A 20,788-nucleotide genomic window follows, 5' to 3' on the forward strand; every position below is an offset into this window, starting at 1 on the left:
AGCAATATATATACGTGTGCAACGATTAAAAAAAATAAGAAAAAGGAGGTACAAGCTTAAGAATTTTCAACTAGAGAATTAATTTTAAGAGTATAAAAAAAAATGAAAACTGAGAGGAGTTAATATTAACTGTCAGATAGTGTTTGTCTTTTTAAAAGATATAAAATTATTGTATTTTATAATGAAAGAAATAAAAATTATGGTAAGAAAAAATTGGAGGCTTTTTTTAATGTAAATATTAAATATATAATAATAATTTTAACTAAAATTACTTTCTTTAAAAGGGAAAACATTTTTTTCATTAACTATCTAATCTTGCATGAATGGAAAAAAATAAATTTAGGTATGATTAATTTTTAGTCATTATATAAGATTGAATAATCAAAATAAGCTTCTTTCATTCCCCTCTCTTACACACAAACACATGTGTCTGTGTCTCTTCGTGTAATCATTTAGTGGTTGTTTGGATGAGCTTCTCCTCCTTTAGAAGCTATTTTTTTAGAAAAACAGGTGCTTTTAGAGAGAAAGAAAAATATGTTTGTATGTGAGTTTTCAACAAAAGCAGAAGCTCACAAAAAGGAGAAATCTTACTTTTAAAAAAAGTTCAAATTTCTAGCTTTTGAAAGAAGGATAAGTCAAAAGCTAAAATTTGACCCATTGCTGCCTTCGAGTCGGGAATACTCGAAGTGGAATTCCGGGGTTAAGGTCCCTGGAATTGGCGTTTGTGAATTTCATTTGTCAAACTATGTGCTCAGCAAATTAGAGGCAACCGTTGCGAGGTCCTTGAATGCCTCTGCAATTTGTCGAAGGGTTTTGTCACTATTCATCTCTGCCATAGAAACCAACAACAAAACAAGGATCTTCCACACTTGTCTTGGGGTTCCTCAATATTGCAAAATTGTTCTCTACTGAAAACACTATACTTGTTTGGGACGAAGATGGAGTAGATTGTCCTTGCAATGTATGATGCTTTATTCGTTGCTTTCTTTTGCGGTAGAATAGTGAAAAAGATGAAAAAAAAGCATGATAAACCATGATAAAAAAAGGAAAAGGCACAACAAAAGAAGGAAGAAAAGTCATACAGGAGAAAGGGCACACGAGTAATTTTATACTTAAAAAGTACCCTTTTTTGTGAAAAAATGAACTTTTTTCCAAATGACATTTTTACTTAAAAAAACATTTTTTAAATATTGCATCTAAACACAAAATAACTTTAATATTTTAAAAAAGTTATTTTAAAAGAGTAATTTATAATTTTTTTTTTTAAAAGCCCATTCAAATGGGTACTTAATTTATTTTTTTATCACCGTTAAAGGAATAAAATACATATATAGATTCCATCAAATACTGTAATCTAGCAGGAGATATTCTCAATTCTCAAAAGCACATAATTTCATCCTAGTTGAATTTTCTCCAATGCTACCTTATCTCTCGATACTCCAGCATTTCATTTATTTTACAAACTAACATCATTTCAGAGTTTTACTCGGCTAACAAGTAAAGGTGTAAATGAATTAGACGTTTTGTCAGGGGCTTACAGTTTGATCTGTTTTTGGCTTGACTTACATTGACCTGTTTTAAATATAATATAGACTTAAACTCATCAAAAAAACTTGTTTAGAAATTAGGCCATAAGCTGATTTGAGCAAGCATGACCTCTAAGGGTGTGCATGACAACAATTTTGTTCCCTGACATTATTTTTGAAAAGAAACAATTTTTTCTATTTCTGTGACTTGGAACAGTTCTTGAGAAAAAAATATGTTTGATAACATGTTTTATTTTTATTCTGAGAATGAGAATTACGTTAGATAACACAATAAATAATATAATAAAAAATAATTCTAATTAAACATACATTTTTTTCTTTTTCCTTTCCATTTGGTGTGGCGATGGCGGCGACAGCGTGGTTGTGACGGCAGTGGTGGTGGCGTGGTAATGACGGTAGTAGCTGTGACGATGGTGGTGGTGGTGGTGGCTGCGACGATGGTGGTGGCGGTGGCGGTGATGGTGGTGGCAACAGTGGTTGCGATGATGGTGGTGGTGGTTGGTGACGATGATGGTAGTGGTGACAATTGCATGGTGGTTATGATGGTGGCGATGGGTGGAGGTGGTGGTGATGGCATCGTCGTGGTGGTAGTGGTTAGGGGTGTAAATGGGTCAGGCTAGCTTGGCCTGGCCTACAGTCCGACCTATGTTGAGCTTGACCTTTATGAGAAATAGAGTTAACTTAGGCTTGCAATAAAAGCCTTTTTAACAAAAAGGCCATAGGCCAACTTTGTCAAGCCTGTCCTAAAGCCTTATAGGCTGACCTATTTAAATTTTTAAAATAAAATAAAATAAAATATTTATTCTAGGTGGCAAACTACTAACCCTAATTTCTTTTGTGCACCACCGCTTCTAAGTGACTTCTCACTCTCGTCTCTGAGTTTCGTCTTTGGTTGACCCAATAATTGTATTTCTTTCTTATTTTCCCCATTTCTTTAACTCTAATCCCCTCTGATATACATTATAGAGCTGTGGGGTATTATATTGACTCTTGTTTGTCATTTTTTATTTCTTATGAGAAGAATTAGTGCATGCATGAATGAAACTTTCTTTACTCTGTACAATTATTTTCTTTGCTTAGTATCTGCAGTGGGAGGCCTACAAGGCTTGTAGGCCATATCAGGCTTTCTATTTTTTAAAAATAGGTCAGGTATGGCCTATAAACAAAGCCTTTAACAGGCCAATAGGCTAGATAGGATGAATACTTTTTTACGTAGGCTTAGGCCAGGAAGGCTAAAGGCCGATCTAGCCTGACCCATTTACACCCCTAGTAGTGGCGGTGGCATCGTAGTCGTGGTGGTAGTGACGACAACATTGGTAGTACAACGACGACGATGACATTATGGTTGTGATCGTGTCGGGATGGTGGTGGTGGTGGTGATGATGAAGATAGTGGTGACTGGTGGAGAATGATTGAGAGAAATAAATGTTTTTCATTTTGTGCTCGAGGAAAAAAAAAGCAAATTTTTTGTTATTCTTTTTTCTATTCCCCAGCACAAAAAAAAAAATCGATTCATCTCGGGAACAAAAAAAATAAACCGATTTTACCAAACGAGTTTTCTACCAATTTCTGTTCTCGAGAACAGAAATTAAAAAAAAAATGATTCCGGAAAGGTTGTCATGCACACTCTAAGCCTCCAAGCTCGACTCATATTTTTATTATAAATAGTTTTATTTTATTTTTAATGAAATAATATCTTATTATTTTTATTATAGAATAATATATTGTTATTTTCAATAAAATAATATATTGTTATTTTCTTGTTATTTTTTAATTAAATAATATCTTACGATTTTTTAATTTTTCGCAATGCAATCCTGCCTCTTCTCATTTGGCAAACACATACTTTTTTAATCCTAAATTTCTTTGCTATTACCGCTCTTCTCTCTTCCCCCATTTGTCAAATTTCGCTATTCTTCTGTCGATTTCTCAACTTTTCTTTTCTTCCAAACCATCTATCGCTTATCACCGACTCTCAAGACTTTCACAATTGATCGTAAGTTCTAATTCTTTGTATTTTTCTCTCTCTTTTTTTATTTCATTGACAAAACTCTTATTTTTTCCAAAATTTCTATTAAAAAAATAGCATGTTATTTGACTTACAGGTATTTAATGCATATATATATCTTGTAAGCCTTTTGCTTCCTTGTCATTTTTTTTGTTTTTGATTTATAGTTAAATTGTTAATAGTTTGAACTGTTGTGTGCATAGAAAATAGATACATTCCACCAAGTTAAACAAACAAAAGGAATAAAATAATTATATATTATATTTTACGGAGTGCAACATGTCGTTTTTGAAGATTTAGTAAGCTTGATAAGTCAAGCCAAACCTTGTGTTTCTTAAAAAATAAGTTAAACCAAGCTTATAATTTAACCTGTATAAAGCTAATAAGCCAAAACAAGTTTAAAATAATTTGCACAAACTTAACTCATTTAGACTAAAACTTGACTTAGTTGACTCGTTTACACCCCTGTAGCAAGTTTCATGTTGAAAAAACAACTTTTTGCTTTGTAAATAATATGTTTCTTTCATATTGATTGTTCACGAGCGAATATTCACTATTATGATTATTATAAAATAATTTTTCTTAACCCAAATTCCTCTACTTGATATCTAGCTTTCTCGCACCGCAGTTGTTCATGCTTCGTTTATTATTTTACGAGGATAAAATGGATAATCTATATAACTTCTTAGGGGCGTTTGTTACAAGATTTATTTTAGGATTCTTGGAATATTGAAAACGGTAATCATATTTATCCATATTTGGTACACGATTTTTCAAATTTTCACGGGAATCTGATTTTTTTGGGATTTTATTTTGTGTGTAATTTTTTTGAAAATACCATCAAAGAATACTATACAGGGATGATATTTTATGATTTATATGGCAAGGAAAAATTTAATACAACTAAAAATAGCATCAAGAAAGTTAATCCAATATTTCTGAGAATATTTTAGTCTACCAAACAACTTTTTAGTAATATTTTCAGAAAACTCATTTTCTCATCATATTTCTAGAAATCGTGATTCTCGGATAAAATTTTTTTTCTCCTCTACCAAACGCCCCCTAATAGCATTAAGAATGAGCTAAATTAAAAAATCTTATAAGATAGACAAGTGATTAATAACAAGATCATGGGATAAATGATTTTAGAATAAACTAAGGGAGGGATATTTTAACTTTTCATAAATTATATATATTTATTGTCTTGATTATTTGTGTCAAATCTTAAAAAATATAGTAACAATTAAAATATATTTAAGTATTTATTGTTTTTACATAATATAACAAATTTTATTTTATATATGAGTTTGCTTTTTCTGCAGTTACTGCATATAAGTTATTTGCAGTAAGCCTAATACGACATCGTTTTGAGGCTAAAATCATGATATTTTTGTAATTTTAATTTATTTTAGAGTTATTATAGTCTTTATAATTATAATTTTCTAATTTTTCAATCCCAAAACGACGTCGTTTTAGAAGTAAATGCAGATAACTTATCTGCATTAACTGCAGAAATATTTTTCTGTTTATATATATAAGATTTTATGTTTGTTATATGTTATATAACACAACTCTACTTTATTACACACAATAAAGAAGTGAGATTCACATATTTTTGTTTCTCTTTTATCATTTCACTTTCTCTCTTACCTTTGTTGTTTGTTGTGTGTGTAGAAAAATAAAATTATGTTATATAACATAACAAACGTAAAACCCATATATATCCATGAAGTATTAAATCATTTAGAAACAATATAAATTTTTATAAGTATAATATATATAATATAAACTTTCATATATATTTCATATGTCTATATAAGGAGGAATCGATTTACACGATATAAGATTTAATATTTTTACAGCATTGAATTATTTTACATAAAATATGTTTTTTATTGATCAAATAATTGAATTACGATCATTTATGTCTGATCGTATAGAAATTAAACAATAATAAAAATGGGAAATATTACTTTCCTTTTGCATAAGATTACTTCTCTCCTAATCTCTCTCTTCGATTTCTGCACCTCACATTTTTCTTTTTTCTTGTAATGGTGGGACCCACCCATTTTATCTCTACAACATAAGATACCTATCTTATGTTGAAGGAAAATAATAAAACCCAATAAAAATACAATAAAATAGTTGTTGTTTAACGTCAACGTCAGCACACAAATGTCACACGTGCGGTGACATAAAAGAGTTTTTATGGATTTTATATAGGGGGAGAACCAAGTCTGGCGTGACAGCACACGTGTGGAGCCTGGGACTTGGACAAGGATGATGTAGATAGGGCCATAGCCACACGAGGGGTCATGACTTTGTGGGTCTGTATTAGTTGGCATAGCCCATTCAGTTTGGGTCTGTATCTGTCATTCTCAATTTCTCTGTTTTTTTGTTTAGGTCAGTTACACTTTTTTAAGGGATATATTTTCTTTTGAAATTAATTCAATTTTAATTATTTTTTTGAGATGAGTTAATTTTCTTTCGTATTTTTATAATTATAAGTTTTGACATTTTAAGTCAGTTATAAGACTAATTTAAAGTACAAAATGAGTCAAAAATAAAAATATTTAAATTCTTCAAAAAATAATATGTGAGAATCGAACTAATATTCGAGCGCATAGATTAAATTCTCGTTTGGTTGCTTGCTTGGCATGTTATATCTACAGTCTGTCATGCATGCAGGGGTAATCTGGTACTGCATCTGCACACTAGCCCTCGTGGTCACCTCCCTAAGAAAAACTGAATAACTCTCCCATGCCTTTAAATGGTCGTTATTACCCAAAATAATTACCTTGTAGCGGAGCTAATTTTATGTCATGTACAAACTAATTCTTATATAAAATATAAAAGGACAAAGGTGATCTAATAAGTGTCGTACAAGTCATGATATCCCTCCTGTAAATATGGTTTAACCAATTAAGATTTCTTGTTATTTGTATTTTATATCCAATAATAATTCCAAAGAACGTGGCACGTAACTAAAATAACTTTCACTTTTAAATTAAGGGCATGTTATATTTATAAATTTTTTTATTTACAAATTACATTATATTTTTTCGGGAGAACACTAGTTTCACTATGTTCTCCAAAGAGAACATAGTGTAATTTGTAAAAAAAATTCAAAATTTTTTATAAACGGATGCTTCCCCTTTAAATTATTATGTATATTTTTTGTGGTGAATACATTATATTTCAAAAAGAACGGAAGAGGTTTTAGTATAATAATAAGAGTTTGTTTTTCTCATGTTATAGGAGAAAATAAATCTTTCTTGCAGATACCATAAGAAGGTGTGCCACTTTTTTTTTCTGTTTTTTTAATAGAGAGACCCTGCACTTATTATATGTCTAACATGAGATTATAAATTTTCTACAACATAAGCCTTTTTTTTCCCATAATAATATGTTAAAATGTTTTTAAAAATTAAATTTATTCTTGTCTTAATGTCATAAGAATGCTGCTTAAAAATAATCAAACATATATCGTATATGTTCATTTCATATTGTCTTTGGTTTAAGTAAAAATTCAAGAACAATGATAAATAGTATATAATATCTGAAGAGATAAAATAAGACAACTTGAAAAAGAGCAATATAGATAACCTACTGATATCGTGTGTTTTACACGAAATGATTTATTTTTATTTGTGGAACTTGATTTGTCAAACGACCATAATGGTCTAGAAGAACATTTCATTGAAATGAATAATGAAAAGAATGCTTAGAAAGAGTGTGTATGTGAGAGAGAGTTCCCCCTTTATAAGCTACCATCGACAAGATGATATAAATAATACGGTTTGAAAAAACATAAAAGAGGAAGTTATTTTCCAAAGTAAGTCGTTCAGAAATTATAATAATTGTATAACAATACTAACATAATAGACATTAGTGGCTGCAATTTTAAGGATTCAAATTATTAAAAGTGTATAACTTAAAAAAATATATTTAACCACACACTATAAGTTAAAATTATATAAGCAATTGCTAACAAAAAAGTTGTTGATATGAACTCGAACGGTTATGAGTGCCAAGCTTTTATTTGATTGTAATTATTACCCCAAATTTTTATGCAAACCAAAACTCAACACCCATGTGGATGTGAACCCGCACTGTAAGTGAAGTATACTGTATATATATAGTTAGTTTTGATAATAAGGTTGAAAAGTATTGAAGTTATGTGTAATGTTTTAAGGCATGGTCGACAACAGTGAGACCTCAAAGCCAGAACAGTGGTTGGACCCTCCCTAGGGGGCCGCTTTAGATAGCCGCCACGCAAAGTGGACAAAAGATAAGTATATTAAAGATTGAAAAAGATTTAATGCCAAACATAAAAATAGCAAACCTTATCTTTCCCTCTTTTTTCAGCATAATCATCAATTGCAGTTTTTATCTTTTTTCTTGACATAGTAGTGATTTTCATTATGATGTTTCGAGGACCACACAAAACAGGCTTAGTCAAAGGGAATTTTCATGAGCAAAGCTTCTTTCACCGAAGATGCTTATGCCGAAGTTAAATCAATTTCAATTACAGACAACATTAAAAACACTTAAAAAGTAAAGTAAAGTAAAGCATCACACTAGCTAGAGACAACTCATAGCTATGCTGGTTGTAAAATATCTCTTATATACTTTTTGTGTGTGTGTAAATCTCTTATATTAGTATATACCATTTTTGGTAATATATCTTATATATTATTTTTATCCCTTAATTGAAATGTGTTTAACTTGTTTATCAAATTTAGTAATTGGAATTAATAATTGGTGATAGTAGTAGTAGGATGTGAACTAGGCACACCGCAATTATTATGTATTATAATGACACCATCCGTGACATCATCACCCAACAAGAAGCGGATGATCTAACCGTAAGAATCTCTTAGACGTGGCAACATGTTCACCACCCGATGTTCCTCAAAACACACCGCACTCTCAATCGATATATCACCAAAAACTTAACCCAACCGCAGACCATTTTCTCCTCCCAACATCTCAACCTCAATTCTCAAACGGAGTTAAGGTTTCTGAACTCAAACCAGAAAACCAAGCATAGCGTAGCATATACCCGAGTCCTGAGATCAACTGATTCGGAAGGTTGTTGTTAATTTGGAATGACAAGTGTTATGGGGTCAGAGCGAGACAAGTACAGCATGATAAATTTCGAAGAAACCGAGTTGCGACTCGGGCTGCCTCGGAATGGAAACGAAGGAGAGTCCACACTGAAGAACACTTGTAGTACCTTCACTGGAAAGAGAGGCTTTTCGGAGACAAGCAGTGCTAGTGTGGATTTGAAGCTTAATCTTTCATCAAATAATGTCTTGGCCTCAGCCGACAAGGCTAAAGAGAAGACCGTTGCTACCACTGTTGCAGCTCCTCCTGCTCGCGCTAACGACCCAGCAAAACCGCCTGCAAAGTTAGTTTTCCCTCCTTCCTCTGTTTCTTGATGCTTTTTTTTGTCTGCTTCAGTGTTTATTGTATGCATGGTGATTTTATAGTTTAAATTAGTACTCGAAACTGGGTGATGTTTATGTTTTACTTTCTTTTTTTTATTCAAGGAAAATAAAAAAATTATTTAGATGTTCTTTGGGACTGTAGATTTTTAGTACTAAACATTAACTGAATTCGTTCAATTCGTAACTCTTAAGGAAACGATTAAATGATGCGCATTTCATATAAGTGAGACAGAGGAAGCAATCTTAATCTTGTTTATAGAGATTTCAAATTTCATGAAGGAAAGGGGAGGATTATTTTCGGTCTAACATGATCTGTTGAACTTCTACATTGAAAATAATTAAAATATAACAGAAGCTACTTTAGAGTTTGCTAGTGGTTAGGTATTGGCCGATCTGAACTTGATATTTGAATTAGGCATTCTAGATCAATTGGTAACACATGATGTTGTTTCTAGTATTTTTCTTTTTTGGTTAGACTAAGTAAGCAACAACTAAAAAGGAAAAGTAAAAAGGACAATGTATAATTAAGATGTATTAGTCATCCGGATTTGGAGGAGAAAAAGATAATGTCATCCAGATTTTCGGCAATAAAAAAAAAAAAAAGCATTGAGTGATGGAGGATGAGGACCAGGAATAGGACGGTAAGCAAGCTTGGTTGGATTTCTTTGCGGATGGCATGCTTCATTGTCGGGTGGACAGTGGAAAAGGACAAGACACACGGAATCTTGCTTTTTTCATAGTCATCCACCTAACATTTTCTCAGACTCAAACCAGCTAAGGAAAAAAGGGGCAAAAAGGAAAAGGATAGTCCACGCCCCTGTCCGGTCACCTAACGCGTTACGCAACACATCCCTCTCTCCCTCTAATATTATTATGTTATTGCATAGTCATGTGCCCAACACAAGCAATTATTGTATACCGAATAATACCAAACTTAACCATAATCTGTTTTATTGAATTTAAAGCTAGTGTGAACTCAAACCACATGACTCTGCCTTGATGGTGAAATTACTTGTTCTGTGTAAATCCGTTTCACGCCAGATGATTAATAATTTACCATATTTAGCTAGCCTAGATTAATTACAAAAAATAAAAATAAAAATGATCCTTTGCTTGTTTATTTTGAATGAGGATAATAATTTGTTGATGTAATTAATCTTGAATTTGCAGGGCACAAGTGGTGGGTTGGCCACCAGTCCGGTCATTCAGAAAGAACATTGCTAACGTTCAAAGGAGTAACAACAACGAAGCAGAAAAGAAGGTGGCAGCAGCTGCCGCCGCCACCACCACCACCACCACCGCAGCTACTGCTGCAGCCACCACCAACAATGCCGCAGCGGCTTTCGTGAAGGTGAGCATGGATGGTGCACCCTATTTACGCAAGGTGGACTTGAAGTTGTACAAGAGCTATCAAGAGCTGTCAGATGCCCTGGCTAAAATGTTTTGTTCATTCACCAATGGCAAATGTGGATCCCAAGGCATGAAGGACTTGCTAAATGAGAGCAAATTGATAGATCTTCTGAATGGCTCTGATTACGTACCAACTTATGAAGACAAAGATGGAGACTGGATGCTTGTGGGTGATGTACCCTGGGAGTGAGTCTTCTTTTCATCATTAATATATATAATTTTTTTTTTCTCGTACCATAATTTCTACTATGTAATTATTGCTTACTAAATTAGATAATTTCGCAGAATGTTCGTGGAATCATGCAAGCGCGTGCGCATTATGAAAGGATCTGAGGCAATCGGGTTAGGTTAGTGATCCAAATTAAGTTTCAAACACAAAAGATCTTATCTTTTTTTTTGGGTACAACAAAAGATCTTATCTTAATGAATTAATGTGGTGTAATGACCCTAGGTCTGAATGTTATTTACTGATTTACAGCACCGAGAGCACTGGAAAAATGCAAGAACAGAAGCTGAAGTCAATTTTTTAGATTCCACGTTCGTCAACAATCTCTCCGGCGTCCCAGCGAAGCAAATTGGCTCGAGCAAGGTCGAGTCTAATATAGGAACCAAGTTTATATAAAATAGTTTTCTTGTAAATGTATTGTGTATTTTATATATATTACGACAAAATAGTTAGAAATTAGTTAGGGACGTGAAATGATGTCGAGTATGTTTATATGAGCCCCCTTTATTGTTTCTAAGTAAAAAATGTGACAATTATCTATCGTTGGTGTGCTTTTTTAATAAGAACGTTAGCTTTCGTAGTTGTACGTAATAACGTATGCAGCGTATACGTATTAACTTGGTTGTGTTTGGGTCTTGCAAGCAATGTATGATTCTCAAGCACTATGCAACGTGCCCTTATCCAATGTTAAAAAACCGGGTTGACCCGGAAATTGGTGAATCGGTCATGTAACTGGTCCAGTTTTCATATTGGACCGGCCATGTTTCAGAACCGGTGCGACCTGATCGGATTTCATAAAAATTGATGACCCGGTCGGTTCAATCGATGACCCGACCCGGTCTATAAATAAAAAAAGCTAATTTATTTTCATAAATTAATGTCTTTTTTTTTTTACTCTCAAACACAAATGATTTGTTTTCTTTAGAAATATTTGAGTGATTTGTAGCTTATTAACTTACATAGATTATGTATCTACAACACTAATATTATCTTGATTATGCAATATGCAAGGAATTTTGATTTGATTTATAGTTAGAGATGTCGTTTACTGAACCTGAAACACTAGTATCACAAATATTATATGTTAGATTGATATTTGAGTAAATACTCTTTTTGGTCCCTAACAAAAAACACGGTCCCCACTTTATTTCCTTACAAAAAAAATTAGTCAGTTCATCCCTAACAAATTCAAAGTGGACCTATTTAGTTGAAATCGTGGTCCCTCACAATTTCAAAAAAGACCCATATTAGTCCCTCAAAAGGACTAAAATGGGTCCACTTTGAATTTGTTAGGGACCAACTGACTAATTTTTTTTTTGTAAAGGACTAAAGTGGGGACCGTGTTTTTTGTTAGGGACCCAAAAGGGTATTTACTCTTGATATTTTGTTGGACAATGATGTGTAATTTATTATTTTCATATTAAAATATTTGAAATTGGTATATTTTTTATAAGTATTTAAGTATAATTATAGTTCTTTTAATATAAATTGTAGATTTACATATACTCAACGGGTCATGCGGTTGAACCAGTGACTAGGGGTGAAAGTGGGCTGGGCTGGGCCAAGCTTTGCCCTGAAAAGCCCAAGCCTACGTCAAAAAATTTCAATTTAGCCTGACCCAAGCCTAGTATGAGTCTAACTGTTAGCCTAGTTTGACTCGTTTATAAAAAAAAAAATTGCCTTGGCCCGTTAGTCTGTTAATTTTTAACTTCCAAGCATAACCATGAATCAACTTTACAAAGTACTCAAATTCTGTTGCTACACCAAAAATCATAATTTCAACGTCCAAACAGAATCATGAATCATAACAAAACTAATACAATATGCATTTAAGTCATTTTCAAAAGCAAAATGCTCAAACTAAATAACATATATTTCATCAGATAAACAAATCCATACTATGTAAATTAAAATAATTATATGAATCCAACAAACACATCATGATGCTTGTAGTAACCTCTCCCAAAAATCTTTTAATATATTCATATACACAATCTAACATGTGAGATGTTGGTTCCTCCTATATAAGAAATAAAGTAAGATTTCTATTAAAATATAATCGAATAAAATTAAATTATAAATAATTAAAATTGATTAAATTTATATCTTTTTTTTTTCTTCAAGACATACTTACTCTATTTTATTTTATTTAAAATAAATAGTACAATATAGGCCGGCCTGTAGGCTTATAGGTCCGGCCTTATGAAAGTGAGCCTACGACTTTTTTATTAAACAGGTTTTTTTAAGGCCCGAGCCCGGCCTATTATACAAAATATACTAAGTCAGGTCTAGGCTGATGTAGGCCGAGCCGTAGACCCCTGTAGTCCAATCCGACCCAGTTTCACCCCTACCAGTGACTCACTGATTGAACAAGTGACCAAGTACCTCGACCAGGTCAATAAACGACTCAGGTTTAATAATAATGGCCTTGTCTATCACGTTATTAGGGAGTAGGATCCGGTTCGTTGTGATACAAAAGATCAAGGAGCAAAGTGATAAGGTGGGCCAACCTTTCAATAAGGGTTCCACTAAATTTAAAAGCAATATATTGTTTTTAATAAAAGATCCTTGTGAGATTATATAGAAGATTATTGTTATTATGAAAGCAATTTATTACCAAAATAAATTTATAATTCAAAAAGAAAATTTCCCTTGTGGGATTTAATTGAAGCATGAAAATGTCAGTATAAAATCATAATACTATTACCAAGATAATAATTTACTGTGGTAAAGAGGGTGGATAGTTGTAAGAGATACGATGTATAAATATTGGGCAAACTTTTTCTTAAGCCGGAGGTAAATGAATTTGTTTTCCTGCACTAACAGAAAATCGTGTCTCATTTTTTTTATTTTCTTTTTATGAAATGATGGAACCCATTGTTTCTTTGTATTTGTAGGAAGTTGGCCAATTTTTCTGCAAAAGGAGAAAAGCAAATCCCATAAATATTTGCATCGGTAGTATTGTTTACCAAGACAAAAAGATAGAAATTTGGGGTGAACGTGATATGAAATAATATAACCTTGTAAAACTCTTCCAAGTGCATTTTTCTAGAAATAATTATTTTTAAAAGCTCTCTTAACAAGTTAGATAATTTTTTCTCTCCATTTAAAAATGCAGAAACGTTACAATAGAATCCACTGGATTTAGATGGAGCCTCATTTCATAAGTAGGAGGGCTAAAGCACCATTTTAAAGTTTTTGGACAAAAGAATTGCCCGATTAAAGCTGATTGCATAAGTTTTTCCAAAGTAATGCAGTCAAACATGTCACCTATGCTCACGGGACTAGTCCCGTCACTGATACTGACGGGACTCGTGCCATGTCAGCGCCACGTAAGCAGTCCAATTACCATAAATTTTCGGAAGACCATAACTTGTGACTCGGGTATCTAAATCAGATGATTTTTTTTTGATTTCACATAACTTTTCAAGATCTACGCAATGACACATCATTTGATATATTTTATCTCCCACAAACATAGTCTTATAGATAAACACTCTTGTGATTGTGATACAATTGTTACAAATTCAAACTATGTTTGTGGGAGATAAAATATGTCAAACGAGGTATCATTGCGTAGATCTCAAAAAGTTATGTGAAATCAAAAAAAAAATCATCTTATTTGGATACCCGAGTCACAAGTTATGGTCTTCCGAAGATTTATGGTAATTGGATTGCCTACGTGGCACGAGTCCCGTCAGTATCAGTGACGAGACTAGTCCCGTCAGCATAGGCGACATGTTTGACTGCATTACTTTGAAAAAACTTATCCAATCAGTTTTAACCGGGCAATTCTTTTGTCCAAAAACTTCAAAATGATACTTTTCCCTAAGTAGGAGTCTCATAAGAGTTTAGGTGATTTGACACACTTACGAACTGTTTTAATAATTATTTTTAAAAGGATTTGGGAAATTAGCTAATTATAATCATTTAGTATCCCTCGGAATTACTGATTTGCTTTTTTTGTTTTGTTCGGTTCTATGATGTTCGGAGTTCGTATTTATTTGATGGGCTTGCTAGTTTTCAATTTGACATTAGCTTGTACTTTTTTATTCTTTAAGTCTACTTGACTTTTTTCCTTGCACATGTATAATTAGGAAAAAATATTTGTCTTTTTAAATGATACAACTTATATTATTTCACTCTCATAAAGAGGTGAGACTCACATCTTTATATTTTTTTGTTCACTCTCTCTCTCTCCTCTTTTATCTATCTCTTTCTTATACTTAAAATGATATAATTTTATATCCTTTAAAATAATACACACTTTTTCCAATTATATGTAAACATTTTTACTTGTTAATTTTAGTTACTCGTGAATACAAGAATTTTAGTATCTCGTTAATTGTAATCAATTGCAAACAAAGAAAGTTAGAAAGCAATAGATTATTAAAAAGCGAGTCACTTTCCCATATCTATTATTAGATATGAAATAACTTTTTCCTTAAAATTTTGATCTAACGTTATACACTTATATGTACAATGTTACCTAAAAAATTGCTTGGTGCCCATCCACTATAAGAACCTGAAATGAGTTAAAATCAAATAATAAAATTGATATAAATATTAAATAATACATGTTTATAAATGTAAATAAACATACAATTTACCATATCTTAAAAAGTAAGTGATCATTCCAAGTATTATATTTGTGAAAGATTTAAAATCTTAATCCAAACCTACCTTGAACAAAATTATTTTCCGTAAAAAATATTTTTAGTTTATCCGGAAAAAAAAAATCAGTGATAGTGAGTCATGATTTTCTAATAATATCTTACAGATATTGATGCCCACTAGTCCTTACCCGTTACAGTTTAGCCGCCCCCTTTTATATACATCCATCGGTCAGGTCGAGCCCACAAGCAATATTGTTTTTTTTTTTTTTTTATCTTACCACAATTTCTACTATGTAATTATTGCTTACTAAATTAGATAATTTCACAGAATGTTCGGGGAATCATGCAAGCGCGTGCGCATTATGAAAGGATATGAGGCAATCGGGCTAGGTTAGTGATCCAAATTAAGTTTCAAACACAAAAGATCTTATCTTAATTAATTAATGTGGTGTAATGACCCTAGGTCTGACTGTTATTTACCGATTTACAGCACCGAGAGCACTGGAAAAGTGCAAGAACTGAAGCTGAAGTCAATTTTTTAGATTCCACGTTCGTCAACAATCTCTGCGGCGTCCCAGTGAAGCAAATTGGCTCGAGCAAGGTCGAGTCTAATATAGGAGCCAAGTTTATATGAAATAGTTTTCTTGTAAATGTATTGTGTATTTTATATATATTATGACAAAATAGTTAGGCAAGAAATGATATCGAGTATGTTCATATGAGCCCCCGTTATTGTTTCTAAGTAAAAAATGTGACAATTATCTATCGTTGGTTTGCTTTTTTAATAAGAATATCTGCGTTCGTAGTTGTACGTAATAACGTATACAGCGTATACGTATTAACTTGGTTGTGTTTGGGTCTTGTAATCAATGTATGATTCTTTTTTATTTTTATTTTTATTTTTTGTACAGCATCAATTATATGATTCTCAAGCAGTATGCAACGTGCACTTATCTGTCACGTTATTAGGGAGTAGGATCCGGTCGGTTGAGATACATAAGATCAAGGGACAAAGTGATAAGGTGCGCCAGACTAGATCATGTGCTTCAGGCAACAGCCTTTCAATGAGGGTTCTACTGAATTTATATCACGTGTTCCCCCTTTCTTTCCTATGACCTTCCTTCCCCTTCTCACTCAATTGTCTCTTCCATTCAAAAAAATAAAATAAAATAAAAAATCCTTGTGAGATTATATAGAAGATTTTTGTTATTATGAAAGCAATTTATTACCAAAATAAATTTATAATTCAATTAGCAAATTTTCCTTGGGCGATTTAATTGAAGCATGAAAATGTCAATATGGGTATGTATTATACTGATCTAGCTGGCTCACTCGATAGGTCCAATATTATCGGCCCAATACCAAAGGGTCCATGCAACCTCTTCCCACTTTACCAGTGCCACCAGAGCAACATTTACAATGTTGTCAACCCTGGCCCACTACCCACTACGGCAGATTTTTCCTAATATTAGACATCAGAATGTCTTACTTGGATACTCCCACGTCCCATTTTTCATTACAGGCACCCAAAGTGTCTCCTCCATCATACTTTTCCAGCACAACAGTTGCTATTTGCAATGCAGCAGCTGCAAAGCATCTTGTCATTGCAAGACTGGGCTGAAATGGCTTTTTCTCATGGTAATTGATTTGACTCACTCCTCACATAAATAAGGGCTCAACCCTAACTATAAATACCCCTCTCTTTTACATCATAAAGGGACACTATCACTTACTTTGTATGAACCGTTACTCTGTCAACTTTGAGAGTTATAGTAGCCATTTTACACCACCTAGCTCCCATTGTTACACACATCACGTGAGACTTTTTTTTGGCATAATTCATACTATTGCTATCAAAACACCCTATATTAACCACTACACCTCCTAGAGTTACATATTTGGTTCTCTAGCCTCGTTAACGGTTCTTGTACTAAGTCAAAAAGATAAAAATTTGGAGTGAACGCGATGTGAAATAATATAACCTTGTAAAACTTTTCAAGAGTGCATTTTTCTAGAAATAATCAATTTTAAAAGCTCTCTTAACAAATTGATAATTTTGTCTCTCCATTTAAACATGCAGCAACGTTACAATACAATCCACTGGATTTAGATGGAGCCTAACTTCATAAGTAGGAGTCTCATAAGAGTTTAGGTGATTTGACACACTTATGAAATGTTTTAATAATTATTTTTCAAAAGGATTTGGGTAATTATAATCATCTAGTATCCCTCGAAATTTCTGATTTGTTTTACTTTCTTTATCTTATTGGATTCGATTTATGATATTCGGAGTTCGTACCTACTTGACGGGCTCATTAGTTTTCAATTTGACAATAGCTTGTACCTTTTCGGTTTTTCCCTTACACGCGCACACACACACATATAATTGTATGTAAATAGTTTTACTTGTTAATTTTAGTTACTCACGTGACTACAAGAAGTTTAGTTACTCATTAATATTCATCATCAATTGCAAACAAACAAACAAAGTTAGAAAGCAATATTAAAAAGTGAGTCACTTTCCCATATCTATTTTTAGATATGAAATATATAACTCTTTCCTTAAAATTTTGATCAATGTTATTTCATGTCGAATGTTACCTAAGAGAATGCTTGGTGCCCATCCACCATAAGAACCTGAAATGAGTTAAAGTTAAATAATAAAATTGATATAAGGGTAATACTTTTTTTCATGTTGCATAAGATAATTATTATCTCCTACATTCACATTTTTTAAATGGGTTCTAGAATAATTATTTTTTTTCTCTTTACCAACTTTTTTCTGTTTCATATTCATTTTTTTTTTTATGAAACATAAGAAAAATATTATCTTTTATATAAATATTAAATAATATGTTTTTATAAATGTGAATGAATAAATACAATTTACCATATCCCAAAAAATAAGTAATCCTCCTCGATATAATATTTTGGAAGAAATTTAAAATCTTACTTCTGAATCCGCACCGAACAAAATTGACTCTTTTGTGGAGATACCTTTGGTTTAATAATAATAAAAAAAGGTCTGTGATAATGAGTCATTATTTTCTAATGGAAAGTTTATATTTACAAATATTTTGTTTACAAACTACACTATTTTGTATCCGTTTAATAGTATAGAACTATTTTTTTTTTAGAAAAAAAAAAGAAGGGGACAAAAAAATAGAATAGGGGTAGGGGTTCCGCGGTTCCTTATTATTTTTCATATATAACTTTGGCAAAAGCCAGTTCATCGAGATATAAATCTTAAAAATATTTCGGTTGGAATGGAATACAAGTAATACAAATCGATTTGTATTCCATTTTCTTTGAAAATATGAACACGGGAATAGAATTTTAAAAAAGATTTTTTTGATTGAAAGAGTATTTTATATTTTTATATTATCCGTAGAGTGCATTATACCACTAGAATACAATAGAATTCAGAAATGCAGATCGATTTCCATTCCATTAATTAGTATAATTCGTACTAATTAACATACTTAAAAAAATAGAATCAGGCCTAAAAAAAAATTACCTGTCATACTTTAATTAAGAGTGTATCACCTGTCATATTTAGTGTAATTTGTAAAAAAAAATAATTATAAACTGATCCTTATTCATTTTCTAATAATATCTTACCGATTTTGATGCCCGCAAGTCCTTCTAGTTTAGCCGCCCCCTTTTGTTTACATCCATCTGTCAGGTCGAGCTCACATGCAAAATCTGATACCTTTGTTCCCATCGTATAGCCGCCGCATGTGGGTTATGTATTGTATCATAAAGAAGAAAGGGCCAATGGAAAGTGACGGTTTGGTATATATTTTTTTATATAAATAGCTGAACCAAACATTGGCAAAAATGTCAAGGTTGGAAAGGAGACATGGGAAAAGTTGGGATCATAAGCGTTGCAGTATTGGTGTGTTTGATTGTGACGGCGAACGGTGAACAATGCGGTCGACAAGCGGGTGGGAAGACATGCCCAAACAATCTGTGCTGCAGCCAATACGGTTACTGTGGCGACACCGATGATTACTGCTCTCCCTCTAAAAACTGCCAAAGCAACTGTCGGGGCGGCGGAGGAGGAGGAGGAGAAAGCGCATCTAATGTTCGGGCGACATATCATTACTATCAACCGGAGCAACATGGATGGGACTTGAACGCTGTGAGTGCTTACTGCTCCACTTGGGACGCTTCCAAACCTTACTCATGGCGCAGCAAATATGGATGGACAGCTTTCTGTGGCCCCGTTGGACCTCACGGTCAAGCTTCTTGTGGAAAGTGCCTCAGGGTAATTAAGATATTAAATTAAAATATCATGTATTATATTTGCAATCTTAATCTTAATTATTATTTAAAGATTGTTAGATATATATATATATATATTCTCTCTATATCTGTCATGTCATCATATACAATATATAGTCTAATAGATTTTGAATTAGTGAAAGGAACGTGGTGTGAAATGTACGTAATGGATGAATGTTGCAATGCAGGTGACAAACACAGGAACGGGAGCGAAGAAAACTGTGAGAATTGTAGATCAATGCAGCAACGGAGGGTTAGATTTGGATGTAGGCGTGTTCAACCAATTGGATACAGATGGCAGAGGATACCAACAGGGCCATCTAACTGTCAACTATCAGTTTGTGGACTGTGGGAATGAACTGGAGTTGATCAACCCTTTACTCTCAATCCTCGATGCTCGCCAATAAACTGCGTGAATCTTCTGCTTTCTGTCTCTGAAGAAATAATCAATAAAGTGGGCGTGTGAGTAACACACTGTCTGAGATTTGAGTATATGTTTCCATTAGGAAAGAAATCATACTCACGTGCTCATTATCATAATAATGCTTTAGTTCTGGATTTTGTTATCCTTAATGAGATGGAATTCCATTCGGTCATCAACTGGAAAGTGTTTTGTGTTGGAAAAACCCACTGAAGGTTGAAGATAACCAATCATATTTGTTGATTTAAGTTTTAAAGTTGAGATTATTGCACTGTTAGAAAATGTTTTTTTTTCGACGGAAAAATTCCATCGAAAATGATTAAAATTCCGTCGAAAATGATGTTTTCGACGGAATTTTCGACGGAAATGAAGCCGTCGAATATATGTTCGTGGGTAACAATTTTTTCGACGGAATTACAGATTCCGTCGAAAAATTTCGATGAAAATTTCAACGGAATAATTTCTGTAGGAAGTTTCGACGGAAAAATAATTCTGTCGAAAATTTTCGACGAAAAATGAATGAAATTCCGTCTAAAAATCTTGTCTCGATTTGTGACGAAAAATAAATTCCGTCAAAAAATTTCGACGGAAAATGAATAAAATTCCGTCGAAAATTGTTGTAATGGTTTTCGACGGAAAACTGATTCCGTCAAAAAATTTCGACGAAAAATCAATGAAATTCCGTCGAAAAATCTTGTATTAATTTTCGACGAAAAATAAATTCCGTCGAAAGTTTTTGACGAAAAACAAATTCCGTCGAAATTTTTTGATAGAAAATGAATAAAATTCCGTCAAAAAATTTTGTAATCATTTTTTACAA

General features: G+C 32.7%; 2 protein-coding genes across 5 annotated transcripts; both read left to right on the forward strand.

Moving 5' to 3' along the window:
* The first annotated feature begins 8,516 nt into the window (after positions 1-8,516).
* On the forward strand, positions 8,517-11,222 carry LOC133286947 (auxin-responsive protein IAA16). Of its 4 annotated transcripts, none has more exons than XM_061484465.1 (5): positions 8,517-8,968; positions 10,179-10,243; positions 10,280-10,604; positions 10,704-10,765; positions 10,897-11,222. In XM_061484465.1, the coding sequence occupies exons 1-5, from the start codon at positions 8,667-8,669 to the stop codon at positions 10,932-10,934; spliced, it is 792 nt and encodes a 263-aa protein (XP_061340449.1). In that variant the 5' UTR covers positions 8,517-8,666; the 3' UTR covers positions 10,935-11,222. The 4 variants fall into 4 exon arrangements, with proteins under 4 accessions (XP_061340449.1, XP_061340446.1, XP_061340448.1 ...); XM_061484462.1 differs by having other exon boundaries at positions 10,325-10,604; XM_061484464.1 differs by having other exon boundaries at positions 10,179-10,604; positions 10,870-11,222.
* Positions 11,223-19,122: 7,900 nt separating this feature from the next.
* LOC133286938 (pro-hevein-like) lies at positions 19,123-19,995 on the forward strand. Its single transcript, XM_061484451.1, has 2 exons — positions 19,123-19,530; positions 19,736-19,995. Exons 1-2 carry the CDS (start codon positions 19,123-19,125, stop codon positions 19,952-19,954), a joined length of 627 nt encoding a protein of 208 aa, XP_061340435.1. The 3' UTR covers positions 19,955-19,995.
* The last annotated feature ends 793 nt before the right edge of the window (positions 19,996-20,788 follow it).

The sequence above is a fragment of the Gastrolobium bilobum genome, unplaced genomic scaffold (assembly GCF_033153095.1).
Source record: "Gastrolobium bilobum isolate Gb01-03AN ecotype WA unplaced genomic scaffold, APGP_CSIRO_Gbil_v1 utg3810, whole genome shotgun sequence".
NCBI classification, from domain to species: domain Eukaryota; kingdom Viridiplantae; phylum Streptophyta; class Magnoliopsida; order Fabales; family Fabaceae; genus Gastrolobium; species Gastrolobium bilobum.

What these genes read in the sequence shown, in the direction of transcription:
- LOC133286947 (XM_061484463.1), top strand. Translation starts at nt 8,667, where the DNA reads ATGACAAGTGTTATGGGGTCAGAGCGAGACAAGTACAGCATGATAAAT. An exon ending in GTGGGTGATGTACCCTGGGA is followed by an intron (nt 10,605 to 10,703) that starts GTGAGTCTTCTT and finishes ATAATTTCGCAG; the next exon opens with AATGTTCGTGGAATCATGCA. An exon ending in ATCTGAGGCAATCGGGTTAG is followed by an intron (nt 10,766 to 10,896) that starts GTTAGTGATCCA and finishes ACTGATTTACAG; the next exon opens with CACCGAGAGCACTGGAAAAA.
- LOC133286938 (XM_061484451.1), top strand. Translation starts at nt 19,123, where the DNA reads ATGGGAAAAGTTGGGATCATAAGCGTTGCAGTATTGGTGTGTTTGATT. An exon ending in CTTGTGGAAAGTGCCTCAGG is followed by an intron (nt 19,531 to 19,735) that starts GTAATTAAGATA and finishes GTTGCAATGCAG; the next exon opens with GTGACAAACACAGGAACGGG.